Source organism: Gorilla gorilla, chromosome 9 (assembly GCF_029281585.2).
Source record: "Gorilla gorilla gorilla isolate KB3781 chromosome 9, NHGRI_mGorGor1-v2.1_pri, whole genome shotgun sequence".
Taxonomy (NCBI): Eukaryota; Metazoa; Chordata; class Mammalia; order Primates; family Hominidae; genus Gorilla; species Gorilla gorilla.
The window spans coordinates 82,165,554-82,189,757 of NC_073233.2; the positions used below are offsets into that span (position 1 = coordinate 82,165,554).

At 41.2% G+C, this 24,204-nt stretch overlaps 1 protein-coding gene across 1 annotated transcript in view; it reads right to left on the reverse strand.

Moving 5' to 3' along the window:
• Positions 1-24,204, reverse strand: part of P4HA3 (prolyl 4-hydroxylase subunit alpha 3) — a 45,374-nt gene that overhangs the window by 12,690 nt on the left and 8,480 nt on the right. The window contains exons 3-8 of the mRNA XM_004051799.5: positions 23,375-23,598; positions 19,214-19,363; positions 10,075-10,126; positions 7,203-7,366; positions 6,784-6,960; positions 46-110 (exon numbers count right to left, since the gene is read on the reverse strand). Coding sequence (XP_004051847.5) covers positions 46-110; positions 6,784-6,960; positions 7,203-7,366; positions 10,075-10,126; positions 19,214-19,363; positions 23,375-23,598 — 832 coding nt within the window. The remainder of the gene's footprint in view (positions 1-45; positions 111-6,783; positions 6,961-7,202; positions 7,367-10,074; positions 10,127-19,213; positions 19,364-23,374; positions 23,599-24,204) is intronic.

Sequence of the window (24,204 nt, forward strand, 5' to 3'; positions counted from 1 at the left end):
CCCGAGGGTGGGCAGCAGGTATGACCGAGGAAGGGCCCTTCTTACCTTTTGCTGATGCGGTACTCCACTTGTAACTGCTTCTCCCCTGATGCCACCACTGACCTCTGTAGCTGGTGGGAAGAATGTAAGACAAAGTCCAAGTGGTTATGATGCAAAAGGAAAGTTTTGTCACTTCCACAGACATATTTCTCTCTTAAGCATCAACATAACAGATGCCAGTTCCTCCTTAATTAGAGGACATTTTGCATGTGGGACTAATTTAGTGACGGCTATCAATCCTGAAAATAAAAGATCATAAGTGACCAAAGATCGTAGAGTTGAAAATAACCTTTAACACTGTGTCTAGTCGACAGTAAGCACTCAATAAAAGTTTGCTGAGTTGAATTTAACTGTTATTTGAATCCCTTTTGTATCTGCAAGACTGTGAGTTAGGTAAGAACAGGGGCATTTCTCATTCGTCTTTGTTTCCCAGGGTCAGGCACAGGGCCTGACCTATGGTAAGCACTTCGTAAGTGTTTGTCGAATTAAATGAACACCTCCAGCAACAGGAAACTCTCTACACTCAGAGGCAGCCTGCTCCTTTTGAATATTCTAATGAAAGCCTTTCCTTACAGAGAATCAGAGTCTGTTTTTGCTACAACGACTTTTTAAAAAAATTGATATATAATAGTTACAGATGTTGAGGGTACTTGTGAGATTTTCATAGCTGCAACTGCCTTGATTATGAAAAGACAACAACAGTTTTGATAACACTAGTTTAACTAAATGCCTCTCTTTTGTTCTGAATGTCTAGGTATAGCATTTAAATTATTATTATTATTATCTTTAGAGACAGGGTCTTGCTCTGTTGTCCAGGCTGGAGTGCACTAGTACGATCATAGCTCACTACAGCCTCCAACTCCTAGACTCAAGCAATCCTCCCACCTCAGCCTCCCAAATAGCTGGGACCATAGGCACATGCCACCAAACCTGGCTAATTTAAAAAAAAATGTTTTTATAGATACGGGGTCTTGTTTTGTTGCCCAGGCTGGTCTCGAACTTCTGGTCTCAAAGGATCCTCCCACCTCGGCCTCCCAAAGTGCTGGGATTACAGGAATGAGCCACCATACTGGGCCTAAATTATTTTTAAATAAAGTGTCTCCTAATCGCAAAATCCAGGGACAGAAAGAGAAATATTATTTATTTATATGAGGGTAAACATGTCTACTTCTGCCTCTGTCATCAGAATGTCAGCTCATGAGGGCAAGGACTTGGCCTTTTTTCAGTGCTGTATCCCCAGGGTCCATTCAACACCTCGTGGTGGAGTAGGTGCTTAGTACTGGTTAAATAAACAAATGAATGAAACAGGGCACTGCCCTTAAAAGTACTCACAGGGCTCAGACCCAGCTCTGGTGCTTCACAGGCAGGCAGAGCAGTGCCTGGGGCAATGAGCTACACAGACAGAAGCTCTTTCCCTTCTCTGAAGCTTCCATAATGTCATTGTCCCTCCTGCTAAACCAGATAGACAGTCTTGGAAAAGCCTCTTCCTTTCCTTGGGCCTGTTTTCCCGATCTAAATTCTGCACAGCAAAAGAAACTACCATCAGAGGCCGGGCGCGGTGGCTCACGCCTGTAATCCCAGCACTTTGGGAGGCCGAGGCGGGCGGATCACGAGGTCAGGAGATCGAGACCATCCTGGCTAACATGGTGAAACCCCGTCTCTACTAAAAATACAAAAAATTAGCCGGGCGTGGTGGCGGGCGCCTGTAGTCCCAGCTACTCGGGAGGCTGAGGCAGGAGAATGGCGTGAACCTGGGAGGCGGAGCTTGCAGTGAGCTGAGATTGCGCCACTGCACTCCAGCCTGGGCGACAGAGCCAGACTCCGTCTCAAAAAAAAAAAAAAAAAAAAAGAAACTACCATCAGAGTGAACAGGCAACCTACAAAATGGGAGAAAATTTTCGCAACCTATTCATCTGACAAAGGGCTAATATCGAGAATCTACAATGAACTCAAACAAATTTACAAGAAAAAAACAACCCCATCGAAAAGTGGGCGAAGGACATGAACAGACACTTCTCAAAAGAAGACATTTATGCAGCCAAAAAACACATGAAAAAATGCTCATCATCCCTGGCCATCAGAGAAATGCAAATCAAAACCACAATGAGATACCATCTCACACCAGTTAGAATGGCAATCATTAAAAAGTCAGGAAACTACAGGTGCTGGAGAGGATGTGGAGAAATAGGAACACTTTTACACTGTTGGTGGGACTGTAAACTAGTTCAACCATTGTGGAAGTCAGTGTGGCAATTCCTCAGGGATCTAGAACTAGAAATACCATTTGACCCAGCAATCCCATTACTGGGTATATACCCAAAGGACTACAAATCATGCTGCTATAAAGACACATGCACACATATGTTTATTGCAGCATTATTCACAATAGCAAAGACTTGGAACCAACCTAAACGTCCAACAATGATAGACTGGATTAAGAAAATGTGGCACATATACACCATGGAATACTACGCAGCCATAAAAAATGATGAGTTCATGTCCTTTGTAGGGACACGGATGAAATTGGAAATCATCATTCTCAGTAAGCTATCGCGAGAACAAAAAACCAAACACCACATATTCTCACTCATAGGTGGGAATTGAACAATGAGATCACATGGACACAGGAAGGGGAACATCACACTCTGGGGACTGTTGTGGGGTGGGGGGAGGGGGGAGGGATAGCATTGGGAGATATACCTAATGCTAGATGACGAGTTAGTGGGTGCAGCGCACCAGCATGGCACATGTATACGTATGTAACTAACCTGCACAATGTGCACATGTACCCTAAAACTTAAAGTATAATAATAATAATAATAAAAATGTTTGGAACAAAAAAATAAAAATAAAAAAATAAAATGCAGCATATGAACAACATGTGCTTGCGAGTTCCTCTCATCATGTGGCTCTACAATCTTAGGAAGCAGGAAATCAGAAGGGGATTGATGTTGCCTCCGTCCATTGTCCCTGGTGTCCTGTCCTGAGCCATTTGTAGAGGAGAAACTCATAGAAGAGAGATGCTCCCTTCTGTTCTTTTAGGGCAAAATCAATGGTTTAAAAAACAAAAACAAAAACAAAACCTAAGGAATCCCCCCCATCCCAAATTAAGGAGCCACCTTATATTTATTTCCTGTAACAATCATTAATTGTCTACCTACCAGTCACTCGTTTTTTGGAACAAATATTTATTGGTTGTTCTCTGTGCTAAGCACTGTGCTAGGCACTGGAAAAACAATATGTTAATCCAGACAATGTCCCTGCCCCTAAGACATCTAATGGGGCCATAATAGGCAAGTATAGAATGCCACGGCAATAGAGAGAGGGGCACATAGCCCATTCTTATGAGGGACAGGGAGTCTTTCCAGGATGTCCACAAGACACGCTGAAATCATACAGGTGAGAAGTCAAGGGCAGTTCGTTCCAGGCAGACAGAAGAGTGTGCAGCTGGAGCGTCAAGTGCCGGGGGAGATGTGGTAGAAGGGGTTGGCAGCAGCCAGGCCATGGAGACTTGTAAGCACTCAAGGGCAAAAGTGACCCAACAAAGAGTTTCAGCAAGGGCTTGAGTGGTCAGACCTGACCTTTTAAAGATTTACTCTGGCAGCAATGGGAAGAACATGGGGCAAGGCATTTGCAGAAAGATGATGCCTGCTAGTTTACAGTCTGACTGGGGAGGCAGGATGCTGACCCAGGAAACTGTCAGTGATGTCAAACAACACATAAATGGCAGAATACATTTAAAAATTAAGTACCAAAAAACCAGTGAGAAAAAGCTTAGAGTTCAGAGGAGGAATAGGTAATTATATATGGCTCCAAAAAGTGCTCTGAAAAAGAACCAAAGGAGGCCAGAATGATCAGGGCTAGCGGGCCCAACGAAGGTGCAGGGCTTCAACTGAGTCTTCAAAGATGGGCAGGATGTGGCGAGAGAGAGAAGTGATGAGTGAGTGTGCTTTGGGAAAGGGACAGTGACTAGGAAGCAGAGATATTCAACACAAGCCACTGAGGCATCTGTCTTCAGTTCCCATGGGGAAGCCACTACCATGTCAGTCCAGGGCTGATTCCTGGGAGAGCCACAGACCAGACAGGCATCAGCAGCCCCAGAGAGACACTTCTAGGGGAAGGAAGTGTGCCAAGATCTGTGCATGCTAAATGGACGACATGGCCATGAACATTTAAATCAATGTCTCTGGGTGGGTCACTTCTCCCGTTACCATGGCAACAGGGCTGTTCTAAGGAAAAAGCAGCTGCTGGCCAAAAGCTACTACTGCTGGCTCACTGCAAAGCTGAACCTGTTTGCTCCAATTCACCAGTGGGGCTTAATTATCTCAAAAAGCTTCTGTGCAAAGATTCTAGACTTTCCTGGAGGGGCTTTTAGATGAAATGATGATTGCCCCTCTTCTCCCTCCAATCCATGTCTGCTGTTACAGTCTTCCTTAAAAATCAGACATGATCATGCAACTCTCCCATTAAAACTGTCCAACAGCTCTCCTGCTGCCTACAGGATAAAATCCAAACTCCCCAGCATGGCATTTATAGCATCTGCTAATGGTGTCTCACATCTAGCTTCATCTCCTATCACCTCTCGCCCCCATCCCTTGCCCACTTCAGCCACCAAGCTTCTGCCCAGTCTCTGAACATAACCACATATCAGGCCCTTGCACATATTGTTTTGTCTTTCTGGAATACCCTTTGCCACCTTCTTTCTCTGATAGATGTCACCTCCACAGTGAAGCCTTCCCTGATTCTTCCTCCCTTCCCCATCTGTTCTTCATCCAATTGCCTTTTCTTTAGAGGAAGCCTTGCTTTTTTATGTGCATAGCACAACTCTCTGCACACACCTCTATGATAGCATATATCATAGTGTAGTGTAAATATTTGTTTTTCTCCATTGTGCACTAAGTTTCCAAGAGGAAAGAACCAACACTTCATCTCACTGTAAAAGCCCAGCACCCAGGCCAGTGTCTGGCACACAGTGGGCTCTATTCTGTTGATGAATGACTAATGGCTGCCTGGATGAACTGCACATGTTAAGAGCACAATGTCTGGCTTGACAGAAATAATTCTGAGACAATATCTTTAAAGAGGCAACATGCTTATAGAGGTGCATTTTTTTTTTTAATATTTAGCACACTTCCTAGGGGGAGGATTAAATGTCCTCTTCCCATTGACATCCAGCTTGGCTTGGTGACTTGCAGTGCTTTCCCTGTGGAAGAATTAGAACCTTGCTGTTGACTGCAGTAGTGGCCACATGTTTTGCTCTGACCAGTGAAACATGGGTGGAAGTAACATCTGGCACTTCCATGCAGAAGCTTTATGAACCAGCTCATGTTTGCCATTTGTCTTTTTCCTCTTCCATGAGACTGGCAATGTCCCATACAGAGGCTGCTCTGTCAGGCTGGGTCTCCAAGTGAAGACAGTGGGATGGCTTCAATCAAAATTTAACCTAATCATGATTGTAATTTAATTTAATCATGACTGTAATTTAATTATAATCATAATTACATTATAACTAAATTTTTCCTTAAAACAGCCCTGTTGCCATGGTAATGGGAGAAGTGACCCACCCAGAGATGTCTATTTAATCATTCATGGCCGTGTTGTCCATTTGGCATGCACAGACCTTGGCACACTTCCTTCCCCTAGAAGCATCTCTCTGGGGCTGCTGATGCCTGTCTGGTTTGTGGCTCTCCCAGGAATCAGCCCTGGGCTCACATGGTAGTGGCTCCCCCATGGGAACTGAAGACAGATGCCTCAGTGGCTTGTGTTGAATATCTGCTTCCTAGTCACTGTCCCTTTCCCAAAGCACACTCACTCATCACTTCTCTCTCTCGCCACATTCTGCCCATCTTTGGAGACTCAGTTGAAGCCCTGCACCTTCATTGGGCCTGCTAGCCCTGATCATTCTGGCCTCCTTTGGTTCTTTTTATAATGAAATTATAATAATGATTGTAACTGAATTACAAAGTTTAATTTATAATTATATGTTATAATTTATAATTCATAAATGAGGCACAGAGATTAACAATAAAATATAATAATAATAATATACTGTAATAAAATTATGGGAAAATGACCTCTCTCTCTCAAAATATCTTATTGTACTACACTGAGAATAACTGAAACCACAGAAAGTAAAATTGCAAATAAGGGGGACTACTGTACCTCTAAGTTCTAGCTGTGGCTCTAGCTACATGTATGAGCTTAACAAGTCCCTTCCCCTCTCTGGGCCTCAGTTTCCTTTTTAACAAAATAATGAAGTTGAGCTTTCTACTCTAACTCTGTAAATTTGTGCTAGGATTTTACTCCTTGCCGCTGTCATTTCACCCTTTTCCCCACCTCTACCAATTACATAGAATGGTTGACACTTTTGAAGTGTTCTTTTTTATTTGTCTTTTTTTAGGTTAAACTTACATACAATGATATACACAGGTCTCAAGTGGACCATTTGGTGAGTTTTGACAAATGCATACAGCCACATGTACCATGTCCCTAACAAGATATTGAGAGCACATTTTCAATACCCCAGAGAATCCTCTTGCACATCATCCAGTTAATCCTTTCCCTCCAGAGGCAAGCACTATTGTGATTTTTTCCACCATGGACTAGTTTTATGGAATGGTTGGCATTCTGAACTCCTTGGCTCTTTGAGGTGTCTAGTTGTTCAGGTTGCCTATTCTCACACTCCTGAACTCCAGGCATGTGAAGATGAAAGAGAAATTCTTGGTGGGGTCTCAGGACACTCACCCATGGTTCTGCAAGTTCTCTAATTTTCTGAGCCTCTGAGTCACTGACAAAGTCATGGTAGAGAGCAATGTAGGGCTCCAGGTGGATGACCTCCTTCCGGATGGGCTGGAGCAGCAGGTAGGCGTTGGAATTGGTCTCATAGGAACAGTAGAGGCTAGGGATCTGGTAGAGAGTGGGCTGGAAGGAAAGAATAGGATGAGCATAAGAGAAGAAGGGTCTAGGAGCAAAACTCAACTTAGGGGAACTATGGCATAAAAAAATTGGAATGCAAGAGATACAGAATGTGGTCACTCTGATGCTGCCCAAGTGAGCTTTATTGTTTTTAATGCATCAGCTCTATCCCCTCATGTTATCCCAATTCTAGCTTCTCAAACTCTAGCCAAGCCTCTCCCCCTTTCTCTTTCCCTGAGGAATCCTACCTGGGAACCCAGGGTCTGACATAGCCCCTCGTAGGTGTCTCTGGTCTGCAGGTGGGGTATATTGGGCCTCTGGATGACAGCCTCAGCTACCACGTGGTTGGGGCTCTCTGCCAAGAGCCTTTCATATTTCAAGACATTCCTGGCCATCCTCTTATTATCTGGGCCTGGAATAAATCAGAGCAGGGAATATAAAATAGGGATTAACAAATACTGGCCCCAGGGAGTGCCACCAAGGTTTCCTCCAGCTTCACTGCTGCACAGGATGGGCAACTGGATCTCCTGAATAACTCCTCATGTCAACACACACGAGGGTGCAAGGCCCTCACTCCCAGAAGACTACCTGGTATTTTTTTAAAAGACTGACTTGATCCTGGTAGATCTGAAGATGCAAAGGGTTTTGGGAAGCAAAGTGGAACTTAAAACTCTTAGGCCAAGGGATCATGAAGATGGCTGCTCTGGGATACTGTGATGGTATATATGGGGAAGATGAAGCCTCATTCATTCATTCATTCTTTCACCCATCCATTCAGTAAATCTTCAATGAACATCTACTATGTATCAGATACTGTGCTACAGGCTGACCTCTCAGAGTTTAGAGTCTAATGGAGAAAAAGGACATTAAATTATCACTTACAACAAAATATGATAAGTGCAATGAAAGAGAAGTCCAGAAAGCCAAAGCCTATTGCAAAAGGACCCAACCTATTTTTCCCCAGAGAATTGGAAGCTAATTCATTCTTGGCTCCACTAGATCTTTCAAATCTCCTAACTGGCCTAGACCCAGAGCAAAGAAGTATGGTGCAGAGGGACGCTAGACTTTGGCTCTAGACTGGATTCCCACAGGGCCCTTGGGAAACCCAGTAAATCTTGTGTCTTGTTTGTGCCCACCTGTTTGTGCCCACTTTGGCTGCAAGATGCCCCATGCATTGGCAGAGCTACCCGTGGCCTGCTGGCCTCTTTGCAAGACTCTCAATGCATCTCAGAAGGAGGTGCTGAATTGTTCTAATGCTCCCAAAGCATCTTTCTCTGAGGAGCCCAGTGTGCTTCTAACCACAACCATCACCCTGGCAAAGGAGGAAAGCAAGGGGCAGAAATTACCATTCTGTTTTAACAAGAGAAGAAGTGAAGTTTTGGAGAATGGAAATTACAAGCCCAAATCCCAATGAAAATATTGCAAAGCCGGAAATAAAACTGGGAATCTCAACTTGCCATGTTCTATTATCCACCTATAAAAGCACACAATTTGAGTGGATAGCAAAGATTTTAATAGATCAAGTGCAAAGAAATAAAGAAGGGTTGGATTATAATTTTGTTTGTACCACTAATTACTCTTGTGTTTGTAGATACACAGCTACTTCCTTATCCTATTGTTTGCTAAATTATCAGAAGGGAATAATGTTACTAAATGGATTCATTAAAAAGTTTTGTATACATGCAATTATAAAGTCCTACATGAAATACTTTATAAATATTAAAACAAAATAGTGATTTTGTATCTCATTTTAGTATCTAAATCCTAAACACTCATGCCTGTAATCCCAGCATTTTGGGAGGCTGAGGCAGGTGGAACACTTGAGGCCAGGAGTTTGAGACCAGCCTGGCCAACATGGCAGAACCCCATCTCTGCTAAAAATATAAAAATTAGCTGGGCATGGTGGCACATGGCTGTCATCCCAGCTACTTGGGAGCTGAGGAACAAGAATCACTTGAACCTGGGAGGCAGAGGCTATAGTGAGCCAAGATTATGCCATCGCACTCCAGCCTGGGTGACAGAATGAGACTCTGTCTCAAAAAACAAAACCAACAAACAAACAAAAAAACCACACACCCAAACGCAAAAGCAAAACAAAACAAATAAATACTGTATTAAAGAAAAACCTAGGAAGCCATCTACCACTAAAATGTTAAGCAAATACATACATATAACTTTGAGGCAAACATTTCCAAGCAGATACCTGAGTTAGGAAGCATCTCCCTCCTGTTTAACTCATTTTATTGTCAGCAAGAGACTCCCTGAAGGGGGGTGATGCTGAATTCTGTGACCTACTAGCTGGGCGGGATGCATGCATCACAGAGTGAGACCTGATTTAAAGGGAAAAACTGATATCTCCCTGTGAGCAGCTGAAGTGAGCAATCCTGCTGAGTCACTTTCCTTCTTGCGTACATAGTGCACACTGATTTCATCATAGTGCACACTGATTTCATTCATTCTTGGGTCTGCTTCCAAAATCTGGGTCTTTAAAATGTCTCTGAAGAAACTGGCTCCCACTCCTGGACTTTTTCCCATTGAAGCAACACTAATATATCATTGATTGGGTGGAAGAAGGAAGGGACAGGTTGATATCTTCTCAGCATTTTCCAACTAACTTAAAAATTTCCCCCTGATGCATTGAACAGCATGTAAGATTTCACCAAAATTTGAAATGTGACCTGGATTATGAAATTAAGATAATAAAGATAGGGCCAGGCACAGTGGCTCATGCCTGTAATCCTAGCACTTTGGGAGCCCGAGGTTGGGGGACCACTTGAGGTTAGGAGTTTGAGACCAGCCTGGCCAACATGGTGAAACCCCGTCTCTACTAAAAATACAAAAATTAGCCAGGTGCGGTGGTGGGCGCCTGTAATCCCAGCTACTTGGGAGGCTGAGGCAGGAGAATCACTTGAACCCAGGAGGCAGAGGTTGCAGTGAGCGGAGATCGCGCCACTGCGCTCCAGCCTGGGTGACAGAGTGAGATGCCATCTCAAAAAAAAAAAAAAAAAGATAATAAAGATAGATAGCTGTATTTCTCTTGCAGGAATTAAAGGCCAGGAGCAGAAGGGAGTTCCCCATAAGTCAGACCTGTGGCTGGCTTATCTTTTATCCATTACGTACTGTAGAGAAGAAACTCCCGAGAGAGGCTGAGGGCACACGAAACATTTCCTGCCTGTTAAAAAAAAAAAAAAGAAAAGAAAGCATTAACTTCACTGAGGATATCTCTTCTGAACAAACCATTAAATGTTTTTTTTTAAAAAAAAGATAAAATATTCTTACCATAAGTAGATAACAAGGCTCACTGAAAGGAACAGCAGACCAGAAATGCAGAGGATCTGTGGCCTCGCTGCAAATCAGGTCTCACCAGTCTCCTCATTTACTAATGACTTATGACCACCCTTACCAGGCAAGGTAGGAAAATAAATGAAAATAAACCTTCTTAAAGTGCCCTCAAATCTTTGTTTTTTCTGTTGAATTGTTTTTTTTTAAATTTTATTATTAGTATACTTTAAATTTTAGGGTACATGTGCACAACGTGCAGGTTTGTTACATATGTATACATGTGCCATGTTGGTGTGCTGCACCCATTAACTCGTCATTTAGCATTAGGTATATCTCCTAAAGCTATCCCTCCCCCCTCCCCCCACCCCACAACAGTCCCCGGTGTGTGATGTTCCCCTTCCTGTGTCCATGTGTTATCATTGTTCAATTCCCACCTATGAGTGAGAACATGGGGTGTTTGGTTTTTTGTCCTTGAGATATTTTTCTGAGAATGATGGTTTCCAGTTTCATCCATGTCCCTACAAAGGACATGAACTCATCATTTTTTATGGCTGCATAGTATTCCCTGGTGTATATGTGCCACATTTTATTAATCCAGTCTATCGTTGTTGGACATTTAGGTTGGTTCCAAGTCTTTGCTATTGTGAATAGTGCTGCTATAAACATACATGTGCATGTGTCTTTATAGCAGCATGATTTATAATCCTTTGGGTGTATAACCAGCAATGGGATTGCTGGGTCAAATGGTATTTCTAGTTCTAGATCCTTGAGGAATCACCACACTGTCTTCCACAATGGTTGAACTAGTTTACAGTCCCACCAACAGTGTAAAAGTGTTCCTATTTCTCCACATCCTCTCCAGCACCTGTTGTTTCCTGACTTTTTAATGATCGCCATTCTAAATGGTGTGAGATGGTATCTCATTGTGGTTTTGCTTTGCATTTCTCTGATGGCCAGTGATGATGAGCATTTTTTCATGTGCTTTTTGGCTGCATAAATGTCTTCTTTTGAGAAGTGTCTGTTCATATCCTTTGCCCACTTTTTGACGGGGTTGTTTGTCTTTTTCTTGTAAATTTGTTTGAGTTCATTGTAGATTCTGGATATTAGCCCTTTGTCAAATGAGTAGGTTGCAAAAATTTTCTCCCATTTTGTAGGTTGCCTGTTCACTCTGATGGTAGTTTCTTTTGCTGTGCAGAAGCTCTTTAGTTTAATTAGATCCCATTTGTCAATTTTGGCTTTTGTTGCCATGGCTTTTGGTGTTTTAGACATGAAGTCCTTGCCCATGCCTATGTCCTGAATGGTATTGCCTAGGTTTTCTTCTAGGGTTTTTAAGGTTTTAGGTCTAACATTTAAGTCTTTAATCCATCTTGAATTAATTTTTGTATAAGGTGTAAGGAAGGGATCCAGTTTCAGCTTTCTACATATGGCTAGCCAGTTTTCCCAGCACCATTTATTAAATAGGGAATCATTTCCCCATTGCTTGTTTTAGTCAGGTTTGTGAAAGATCAGATAGTTGTAGACATGTGGCATTATCTCTGAGGACTCTGTTCTGTTCCATTGGTCTATATCTCTGTTTTGGTACCAGTATCAGGCTGTTTTGGTTACTGTAGCCTTGTAGTATAGTTTGAAGTCAGGTAGTGTGATGCCTCCAGCTTTGTTCTTTTGGCTTAGGATTATCTTGGCAATGCAGGCTCTTCTTTGATTCCATATGAACTTTAAAGTAGTTTTTTCCAATTCTGTGAAGAAAGTCATTGGTAGCTTGATGCAGATGGCATTGAATCTATAAATTACTTTGGGCAGTATGGCCATTTTCACGATATTGATTCTTCCTACCTATGAGCATGGAACGTTCTTCCATTTGTTTGTATCCTCTTTTATTTCATTGAGCAGTGGTTTGTAGTTCTCCTTGAAGAGGTCCTTCATATCCCTTGTAAGTTGGATTCCTAGGTATTTTATTCTCTTTGAAGCAATTGTGAATGGGAGTTCACTCATGATTTGGCTCTCTGTCTGTTATTGGTGTATAAGAATGCTTGTGATTTCTGTACATTGATTTTGTATCCTGAGACTTTGCTGAAGTTGCTTATCAGCTTGAGGAGATTTTGGGCTGAGACGATGGGGTTTTCTAGATATACAATCATGTCATCTGCAAACAGGGACAATTTGACTTCCTCTTTTCCTAATTGAATACCCTTTATTTCCTTCTCCTGCCTGATTGCCCTGGCCAGAACTTCCAACACTATGGTGAATAGGAGTGGTGACAGAGGGCATCCCTGTCTTGTACCCGTTTTCAAAGGGAATGCTTCCAGTTTTTGCCCATTCAGTATAATATTGGCTGTGGGTTTGTCATAGATAGCTCTTATTATTTTGAGATACGTCCATCAATATCTAATTTATTGAGAGTTTTTAGCATGAAGGGTTGTTGAATTTTGTCAAAGGACTTTTCTGCATCTATTGAGATAATCATGTGGTTTTTGTCTTTGGTTCTTTTTATATGTTGGATTACATTTATTGATTTGCATATGTTGAACCAGCCTTGCATCCCAGGGATGAAGCCCACTTGATCATGGTGGATAAGCTTTTTGATGTGCTGCTGGATTCGGTTTGCCAGTATTTTATTGAGGATTTTTGCATCAATGTTCATCAAGGATATTGGTCTAAAATTCTCTCTTTTGGTTGTGTCTCTGCCAGGCTTTGGTATCAGGATGATGCTGGCTTCATAAAATGAGTTAGGGAGGATTCCCTCTTTTTCTATTGATTGGAATAGTTTCAGAAGGAATGTTACCAGCTCCTCTTTGTACCTCTGGTAGTATTCGGCTGTGAATCCATCTGGTCCTCGACTTTTTTTGGTTGGTAAGCTATTGATTATTGCCTCAACTTCAGAGCCTGTTATTGGTCTATTCAGAGATTCAACTTCTTCCTGGTTTAGTCTTGGGAGGATGTATGTGTCGAGGAATTTATCCATTTCCTCTCGATTTGATAGTTTATTTGCGTAGAGGTGTTTATAGTATTCTCTGACGGTAGTTTGTATTTCTGTGGGATCAGTGGTGATATCCCCTTTATCATTTTTTATTGTGTCTATTTGATTCTTCTCTCTTTTCTTCTTTATTAGTCTTGCTAGCAGTCTATCAATTTTGTTGATCTTTTCAAAAAACCAGCTCCTGGATTCATTAATTTTTTGAAGGGTTTTTTGTGTCTCTATTTCCTTCAGTTCTGCTCTGATCTTAGTTATTTCTTGCCTTCTGCTAGCTTTTGAATGTGTTTGCTCTTGCTTCTCTAGTTCTTTTAATTGTGATGTTAGGGTGTCAATTTTAGATCTTTCCTGCTTTATCTTGTGGGCATTTAGTGCTGTACATTTCCCTCTACACACTGCTTCGAAGGTGTCCCAGAGATTCTGGTATGTTGTGTCTTTGTTCTCATTTGGTTTCAAAGAACATCTTTATTTCTGCCTTCATTTCATTATGTACCCAGTAGTCATTCAGGAGCAGGTTGTTCAGTTTCCATGTAGTTGAGCGGTTTTGAGTGAGTTTCTTAATCCTGAGTTCTAGTTTGATTGCACCTAGGTCTGAGAGACAGTTTGTTATAATTTCTGTTCTTTTACATTTGCTGAGGAGTGCTTTACTTCCAAGTATGTGGTCAATTTTGGAGTAGGTGTGGTGTGGTGCTGAAAAGAATGTATATTCTGTTGATTTGGGGTGCAGAGTTCTGTAGATGTCTATTAGGTCCACTTGGTGCACAGCTGAGTTCAATTCCTGTGTATCCTTGTTAACTTTCTGTCTCATTGATCTGTCTAATGTTGACAGTGGGGTGTTAAAGTCTCCCATTATTATTGTGTGGGAGTCTAAGTCTCTTTGTAGGTCACTAAGGACTTGCTTTATGAATCTGGGTGCTCCTGTATTGGGTGCATATATATTTAGGATAGTTAGCTCTTCTTGTTGAATTGATCCCTTTACCATTATGTAATGGCCTTCTTTGTCTCTTTTGATCTTTGTTGGTTTAAAGTCTGTTTTATCCAAGACTAGGATTGCAACCCCTGCCTTTTTTTGTTTTCCATTTGCTTGGTAGATCTTCCTCCATCCCTTTATTTTGAGCCTATGTGTGTCTCTGCACATGAGATGAGTTTCCTGAATACAGCACACTGATGGGTCATGACTCTTTATCCAATTTGCCAGTCTGTGTCTTTTAATTGGAGCATTTGGCCCATTTACATTTAAGGTTAATATTGTTATGTGTGAATGTGATCCTGTCATTATGATATTAGCTGGTTATTTTGCTCGTTAGTTGATGCAGTTTCTTCATAGCCTCAATGGTCTTTACAATTTGACATGTTTTTGCAGTGGCTGGTACCGGTTGTTCCTTTCCATGTTTAGTGCTTCCTTCAGGAGCTCTTGTAGGGCAGGCCTGGTGGTGACAAAATCTCTCAGCATTTGCTTGTCTGTAAAGGATTTTATTTCTCCTTCACTTATGAAGCTTAGTTTGGCTGGATATGAGATTCTGGGTTGAAAATTCTTTTCTTTAAGAATGTTGAATATTGGTCCCCAGTCTCTTCTGGCTTGTAGAGTTTCTGCCAAGAGATCAGCTGTTAGTCTGATGGGCTTCCCTTTGTGGGTAACCCGACCTTTCTCTCTGGCTGCCCTTAACATTTTTTCCTTCATTTCAACTTTGGTGAATCTGACAATTACGTGTCTTGGAGTTGCTCTTCTCGAGGAGTATCTTTGTGGCATTCTCTGTATTTCCTGAATTTGAATGTTGGCCTGCCTTGCTAGATTGGGGAAGTTCTCCTGGATAATATCCTGCAGAGTGTTTTCCAACTTGGTTCCATTCTCCCCGTCACTTTCAAGTACACCAATCAGACGTAGATTTGGTCTTTTCACATAGTCCCATATTTCTTGGATGCTTTGTTCGTTTCTTTTTATTCTTTTTTCTCTAAACTTCTCTTCTCGCTTCATTTCATTCATTTCATCTTCCATCACTGATACCCTTTCTTCCAGTTGATCGCATCGGCTACTGAGGCTTCTGCATTCGTCACGTAGCTCTCATGCCTTGGTTTTCAGCTCCATCAGGTCCTTTAAGGACTTCTCTGCATTGGTTATTCTAGTTATCCATTCGTCTAATTTTTTTTCAAGGCTTTTAACTTCTTTGCCATTGGTTCAAATTTCCTCCTGTAGCTCGGAGTAGTTTGATTGTCTGAAGCCTTCTTCTCTCAACTCATCAAAGTCATTCTCCATCCAGCTTTGTTCCGTTGCTGGTGAGGAGCTCTGTTCCTTAGGAGGAGGAAAGGCACTCGATTTTTAGAGTTTCCAGTTTTTCTGCTCTGTTTTTTCCCCATCTTTGTGGTTTTTTCTACCTTTGGTCTTTGATGATGGTGATGTGCAGGTGGGTTTTTGGTGTGGATGTCCTTTCTGTTTGTTAGTTTTCCTTCTAACAGACAGGACCCTCAGCTGCAGGTCTGTTGGAGTTTGCTAGAGGTCCACTCCAGACCCTGTTTGCCTGGGTATCAGCAGCAGTGGCTGCAGAACAGCAGATATTGGTGAACTGTAGATGCTGCTGCCTGTTCGTTCCTCTGGAAGTTTTGTCTCAGAGGAGTACCCTGCCATGTGAGGTGTCAGTCTGCCCCTACTGGGGGGTGCCTCCCAGTTAGGCTACTCAGGGGTCAGGGACCCACTTGAGGAGGCAGTCTGCCTGTTCTCAGATCTCAAGCTGCATGCTGGAAGAACCACTACTCTCTTCAAAGCTCAGTTGGAAATGCAGAAATCACCCGTTTTTTGCGTCACTCACGCTGGGAGCTGTAGACTGGAGCTGTTCCTATTCGGCCATCTTGGCTCCTCCCCCCGTGCCCTCAAATCTTAAAGCGTGCAAAACCACGTAATTGCGGGGTGTTGTTGTTTGTTATATTATATTTAATAATATAACCAAAGTTAAATATATTTAACCCATTATGGAACTATAAAAACCCTAGTAAAAATATAATTTGTTCTCCAGATTCAGTTCTTCCTGGAGTCCACAAAGTTAGTGGAGGGAAGCAAAGAAAGAACTAAAGTGGAAACATTGCCCAGTGCACAGGAATTAACTCTCCCTGCAGCCATTCAACCTTGGGCTCAACAGAGTCAAAAGGAAATAGGGCTTTCCACACAAATCTGGGGAACAGAATCCTGGATGGGTATCTAGCAGTCCTCTTCTGGGTGCTGCCAAATGATGATTAACTGATAGAAATGTATTTCATTCCAATCACTTTACTTTAGCATATTAACAATTCACTTCTAATGATAAAAGCAATAATAAGCACATTATGAAACATATGAGAAATGGAAAAAAATTACTATACCAAAATCTAGGGACTGAAGTACTTTGGATAATATACAGTTTTTACATAGTTATAAGCATATTTTTATACACTTCACATTCTGATTGTTTCACTTTACATTGTTATCAGGAGTACTTTGATGTCATCACATAGTCTTCACAGACAGCATTTTTAATGGCTGCATTTTTTTCCATCCAGAAGATAGGCCACAGAGAACCTAACCATTCCACTACTGTTGGACAAATACATTGTTTCTAATTATTTGATATCATGAATTACTCTGTTCTACATTTAACAAGGAATACTTGAGTAATCTATGAATATCTTGTAATGTCAAATATTAACTCAAGGTCATAGCTTTTCAAACTCTTCGTGAGATGAAAAGAACCAAAATACAATTTCACATATTTTTAAAACTTGAGAGTCTTATAATAAAGTAAAATTATATTTTACAAAGAACAAAGAGTTATTTTCAGTGTCTCAGTTAAGTTTCTTTGGAAATAGGTACACTAAGCAACATTAAATGAAAAGATAACATAGATATGTATGTATCATGTAATAAGAACTGACATTTATCCAGTAAGTAGCATGTGCCATGCACGCATTCTGTTAAGGGCTTTGCCTGTATTAGCTCACTCAATCCTCACAGCAACCCACTTGAGGTGAGCATCATTATTCCTCTTTTACAAATAAGAAAACTGAGGCCCAGGGAAGCTAAATAAGTTGCCTATGTTTTCACAGCATTTGAACCCAGGACTGTCTGATTCCAGAGCCCATAGCTTAACCACTGTACTGTACCATCTCTCATTATTAGCAGTTATTAAAATTTTTTTTACTAAAATATATAATGAAATAAAATACATTAAATTTTATGTGATAATGAAAGGTCCACAGGGACATTTACTTCTAATTTACTAGGGGGTGAGGAGGAACATAAACCATCTATAAGATAATGCCTTATGTGTTCTGTTACTGGGGAATAAAAACATGCTGTAAGACCACCAAGGAGGAAAGCCTGGGGAGTGAGGAGAACTCAGGAAGACTTCACAAAGTAGGTGACATTCGAGGTGTGCCTTGTAAGATAAACAGGATTTCACCAGACAAAACAGGATGTGGAAAGCAAGTAGAAGAGAAATCCAAGCCATCAGAGTTAGGGGGAAACAAAACAAAACTAATCAATAATTGGGTACAACATTTGAAACTCCCCCTTTCAGAGTAAGCTGCTTTAGTTTCTCTTCTCTGAGTCTTTCCACGTCGAATCTCCATTTCCTTCCTTTATTAAAACTCAATTACTTCTCACCCCTTCTTACATTACAGTTATTCTATTTGGCTTTAACACACAGCAACTTAGCAGGCGAGTTAGGAAGAGCACATACACAGTTTTTTTTCCTTTTTTTCTTTTTTTTTTTTTTTTGAGACGCAGTTTCGCTTGTTTCCCAGGCTGGAGGGCAATGGCTCGATCTCTGCTCACCACAACTTCCACCTCTCGGGCTCAAGCGATTCTCCTGCCTCAGCCTCCTGAGTAGCTGGGATTACAGGCATGTGTCACCACACCCGGTTAATATTGCTTGTTTTTGTTTTTGTTTTTGTTTTGTTTTTAGTAGAGATGGGGTTTCTCCATGTTGGTCAGGCTGGTCTCGAACTCCTGACCTCAGGTGATCTGCCCGGCTTAGCCTTCCAAAGTGCTGGGATTACAGGCGTGAGCCACCACATCCAGCCAACACATACACAGTTTTACAACAAAGATCCATTCGCCAGGAACTTCCATGAAAGGAACAGGACTGTTTGCTGCACTGAGAGTAAATCTGTTTGGGCAGCAACACATGGGTTTGGAGCACCCACATCCTCCTCCCCTTTCTCAAGAAAATGGGAAAAGGGAAAAAAAGGTAGGGAGCACAAATGGTTTACTAGTTTTGGAAACTCTAGGGAACTGGTTCCATGGAGATTTTTGCAGCCTACCCTTGAAGACTGTACAATTCGGGTGGGAAATGGGGTTAGCTATACAAAAGCTATACCTTACCCAGTTATTGGTTAGTTTTGTTTATTGGCAGCTGCTTTATTTAGGGAAATGAACTTCTATATAAGGCACAACAGGGAGTAAGTAGATCAACAGTGCCAAGGAAAAATAACACCTGGAGGAGGCACTGTGGCTGGTACTACAGAACAGTGACTCCAGCTCTGTAACCAGACAGGAGTCACATTACAGTTGGACTCAACTGCAGATGAGAAAAGCTCATAATCAAACTTCTTTGTCCATGGCAATATTATGGGTAATATCTGACGAATTATGAGTTGCTGAGAGCACAAAAGAGTGATCTACATTTACTATGAACCCATTAACTATTTGTGAATAAAGCAGCTGCTGCTACAGGTGACAAACTGCCTCCTACATGGGAAATAATGATTGTAAACTAGTCAGTGCATTGGAAAGAGCACTGGACTAACAGTCTAATCCTAGGTCTATAAGCTTTGTGACAAGTTAATAGTCTTTTGGAGACTCAGTTTACTCACATGTGATATATGGAAATGATAAAATAACTTCCCTGCTTGACTCACATTTGGTCCTATTGGGAAGATGAAACAGATGAAAATATGAAAATACTTAGAAATTGTAAAGCAGCTATAAAGGATTTCACTTAGTATAATAAAAGCAGTGAGCTTCACTTACTCCCTTACCTGGAAATAAGCAAAGGCCAAGTGATCCAAGGCATCTTCTAGACTTGCCTCATCCTCTGTCTTCCACTCTCCGTAAGATCCTCGGAAGAGACTGACAGCCTCCTCCAGCCATGGAATGGCATGGTAATAATCCCCCATGTCATAGGCCACCTACAGAGAACACAAGTACCATCACTAAAGCCTTATTCCACAGGTAGAAAAAGAAAATGACAATTCAAAGAATAAGAGGGACTTTGGAATCCAAGAAGGCAGGTTTTAATTTCAAATTCATTTTAATTCAATTTATTAAGCATCTACTATATACAACGCATTGTACTACGTGGAGAGGAGACATAAGGGTTCTTGCACTTAAGGAATTTATAATCTGAAGGAGAAGAGAACATGACCTCAATTAACTCTAATTTGGGACAGAATATCATGAGTGCTCCAAAGAAAATGCATACTATGCTGTGGTGGCACAGGGAAGGGAGGAGACTTGGGAATCTCAGAAAGCTTCATGCAGGAGGTAGCATCTGAGACAGGCCTTCCTTGAAGAAGGAAAAGGATATCAGCGAGCAGAGACTGGGAAGAAAAGCATTTTAAGATGAGGGAATGGCAGAAACAGAAATCTAAAGCAAGAATGTGTTCAAGTAGTCCATCGTGGCTGTAGCTAGGGTGAAGAGAAACAAAAAGTAAACTTGAAACAGCAGCATGGGCTAAGCAAATTACAGTCTTGAATGTCATATTTTTAGGAAGATATTGCTGGTAACAATGTGAAGAACGGATTACATTCATTCATTCATTCATTCATTTATTCAGTATTTACTAAGTATTTTCTATGTGCCTAGTGGCCCTGTCCTGTAAGAGCTTAAATCAAGACGGGACACATGAGTAAGCCAATAATTGTAACACAATGCATTAGACACCATAATGAAGGTAGACATGGGAACGCTATGGAAGCTCAATGGATCTGTTCTGTATTAAATGCTGGAATGCTGGCAACGTGGCAACATGTACCAGACACAGCTCCTGTCTCCTCATAGTTTACAGTTAACTAGAATACCAGAACTGCAAGTGGAATTTCCTGGAAGTTGATATTGGAGACAACATGGAACTGTAAAGTTACAGACTAGGAAGAACTCTTACAAAATGATCTAATTAGGGTGTAACTTCCTGACAGGGAAAAATCCTAGAGATATTGCAATTCTGCAGCCTAAATAATAAATCATTTTTCCTTCAAGTCTGCCATTAACCTGTTGTTTTATTTTTCTGCACCTCAAGTCCTATTTGTAAAAACGTTGAGCTGAAAAATGCTAAAAATGACTGAACTTTTCATGCCAAGTTAATTTGTTTAATTAAGATTTCCATGAGTAACTTCAAGTCCCAGCAATATGGTAGACTGAAACAACTGGAATCCTTCCGAACACAAATTCGGACACTTTGAATAAACTATAAAAAGCGTTTTCTTATATATTTTCAAGAAAAAAAAACAACAACAACAGAAAATATCAGGTACCAGAAACAAAAAAGGGCTAAAAGCCCAAACCATAAGCTTATGAGCAGATGCTGACGTTCCCTAGGACGGGGGTGGGTGTTAATCATAGTAACCTTGGTGTTCAGTAACCTTGGGTTACAATGCCCATATGAGGATAGAAGATGAGCCGTCCTTAGACCTGCCCCAAGCCAAGGAACTGGAACTAAGACACCCTCATGAAACTGGATTCTATAAAAAACTATACCTTAGGAGAAAAGGTAGACCAGAAAAAAATTTGCCTGCTATCTTAATGAGACAAGAATATTTGTTTGTTTCTGTCTAGCTCTGTGTAAGAATATTCTCAATTTTGAGCCTCTACTTCTGGTGAGTATAGGGTTTGAATCTGCAATATTCATATGGTCAAGGAACTCCTATGTCAATAAATAAATATAAAAATGGATCTAAGGCGAGTGAGAGCACCAGAGTTTCTGGAAGAAGAACACCCAAAACTCTCTGGAGGGATATTCCCACAACTCTGGGCACATGGATTCTCTTAGGGGGAAAATGTCCTGCTGAAAATAAGCTCCCAAACATGAAAACTACATCAGGAAATAATCCATCATGAGCAAGAGTCAACAGACACAATAGCATGATGATGGAATTAGACAATTAAGAATTTCAGAAGATAGGCTGGGTGCAGTGGTTTATGCCTGTAATCCCAGCACTTTGGGAGGCTGAGGCAGGAGGATCACTTGAGGCCAGGAGTTCAAGACCATCCCGGGCAACACAGTGAGACCCTTATTAAAAAATTAGCTGGATATGGTGGGGCACACCTGTAGTCCTAGCTACTCGGGAGGCTGAGGTGGGAGGATCACTTGAGCCCCCCCCAGGTGGGAGGATCACTTGATCAAGGCTGCAGTGAGCCATGATTATGTCACTGCACTTACTTGGATGGCAGAGCAAAACCCTAAGAAAACAAAAATAATTTCATAAACTAGAAATTTCATAATCCATAGAGGAAGGGATCGGGGAAGTGTAGATGAAACAAATTTGGCCACATGTTGATAATTACTGAAGCTTATTCTGTGAGTTGGCAATACCACTCCGAGGTATTCATCCAAGAGAAATGAGAATAAATGTCCATAGAGAGACATAAAAGGATGTTAATAGAAGCTTTATTCACAGTAGCCCAAACTAGAAGCAATCCAAGAATCTGTCAACAGGAGACTGGATCAACAGTTTGTGGTATATTCATAGAATGGAATACTACTCAGCAATAAAAAGAAATAAACTACTAACAAATGATACAATATGGATGAATTCCACAGATACAATGTGCTGAATGAAAGAAGCTGGACTTAAAAGGGCACATACTATATGGTTCAGGATCACTGCTACCTGGGCAAGGGTGGAGCAGAAGGGATGGGGGGTGGTGAGGAGGATGAGTGGGGTTTTAGCTGTATGTAACATGTTTTTTTTCTAATATATATTTTAAAAAATGAAACAAACATAGCAAAATTTGAACATATATTCATTACAATAATAGATATAATTGCTTGTTATATTATTTTATGTTCTTTTCTTATATTTGAAAAGTTTTCTCTCTCAAAATAAGTAAATAAATATAGAAAGAAAGATTGCCAGTAAGACTTCCAGGAAGTGACTTACTAAATTTTCAACATACGGTTTTACTTTCAGAAAGGCCTCACTAATATGTTAGTACCATACATTAAACTACTTTACCTGGCTTAAATTTAAATCAGCCATGAACATGATGATTGAGCTCTGATTCCGCTCAGGATCCCAGAAAAGAGAAAACAGTACGTAGAGAGACTCAAGCAGCCTACTCTGCCTTAATTTGGAAGACTGACTCCCAAAACTTGGAATCAGGACACATGAGACCCACTCCCAGATCTGTTGACGAATACTGTAGGAGTCAGGAAAAATACACCTTACTGCAATAAACATCTTCAAAGTTAAAATGGATTTGCTCCATTGCTTTTTATAGCAAAGGCTGGCAAAGAGTATATTACAAAATGATCTCATGTGTGATTACAACTTATAATCAAAGATCAGTTAAATACCTCAGATGGGGGGCGGGGGTGTTCCTGAAGTCTATTTCCTCAAGTAATGTTAAAGTGAATGGCCTTAGATTTTGGACACTACTTTAATTTTGTACTTCCAAATGCTTAGGAAATGTTGCATTGGATTCCAGAAAGTCTCAGGAGGCTGTTTCCATGATCCTACCTTTCCATCACCATCTCTTATCCTTTTCCCCAACCTTGCGTCCCTGACCCCCTGCTTTCCCTTTCTACCCAGGGGTTCCTGCACTGGCAGGGTGCTATAGTTAGGGTGAACAAAGGACCATTTTTCCTAGTTCATGTCTGTTGTTCTAGCATAATTAATAACACCCCTTTCAATCTCAAGAGTGTTCTAAGTATATAAACACCTTAACTACTATGGAAAGGGCCTGAGATTTGGAGTCAAAAGACTGGGTTCAAGCTTTAGTTCTGCCCTTAAAATTGCATAATCTTAGGGCAAGTTATTTACCCTCTCTGAATCTTGTTTTCTTTCTCTGAAAATGGAAATGATATCAAATTTCCAAGTTTACTGTAAGTATTAAAAAGAAGTAAAAGCAATCGGTACGTAGTTATTTTATCCATAAGAAACCAGAGCCAAGAAATTGGCCCTCTCTTGAATATTGTTACCTTGCCAACTTGGAAGCAGTCATCCCCTGTGAGAGAAAAGAGCCGTTTGGGGCTGTACAGGTCAGTGATGGCAGAGCCAGTGACTCTCTGAAAGACACCTCGGGCCAGGCCTTTCACATTGAGCATGTACACATCCTGCAGCCGCATCAGGGCCCTTGCTGCTCCCTCAAGGTCCTCAAAGGCTGGAAGGTCTTGCTCCACCTTCTCATAGCCATCCTTCAGAGCTGTAAAAGTAGTAAAAACATCAACCCAGCATTCAAGAAACAGGAGTTGGGCATTTAATACATGTAAGGCATGACCACCTGTTCAAATATTTAATGACATCAAGTTGGATTTGTCTTTGTGTTCCCAGAGGCAAGCACAGTTCCTGGCACAGGGTGGATGCTTAATGCAATTCTGAATGAGGAACATTCAGAATGAGTGAATGAGGAATAAAAATTAAGGCATACAGCTTCATTATATTGTCCTATCCTGTATGTTTACAAGAGTCTCACTCTTTAGGGAGACAACTCTTCTTTTCTTTTTCTTTTTTTCTTTTTCTTTTCTTTTCTTTTTTTTCTCTTCTCTGCCCTTTTCTTTCTTTTCTTTCTTTCTTTTAATAGAGATAGGATCTTGTTCTGTTGCCTCGGCTGGAGCACACTGGCATGATCATAGCTCACTATAATCTTGAATTCCTGGGCTCAAGTGAGCCTCTCACCTCAGCCTTCTGAGTAGGCAGGACTTCAGGCACACGCCATCACATCCATCTAATTTAAATAAATTTTTTTGTAGAGACAGGGTCTTGCTATGTTGCCCAGGCTGGTCTCAAACTCCTCGCCTCAAGTGATCCT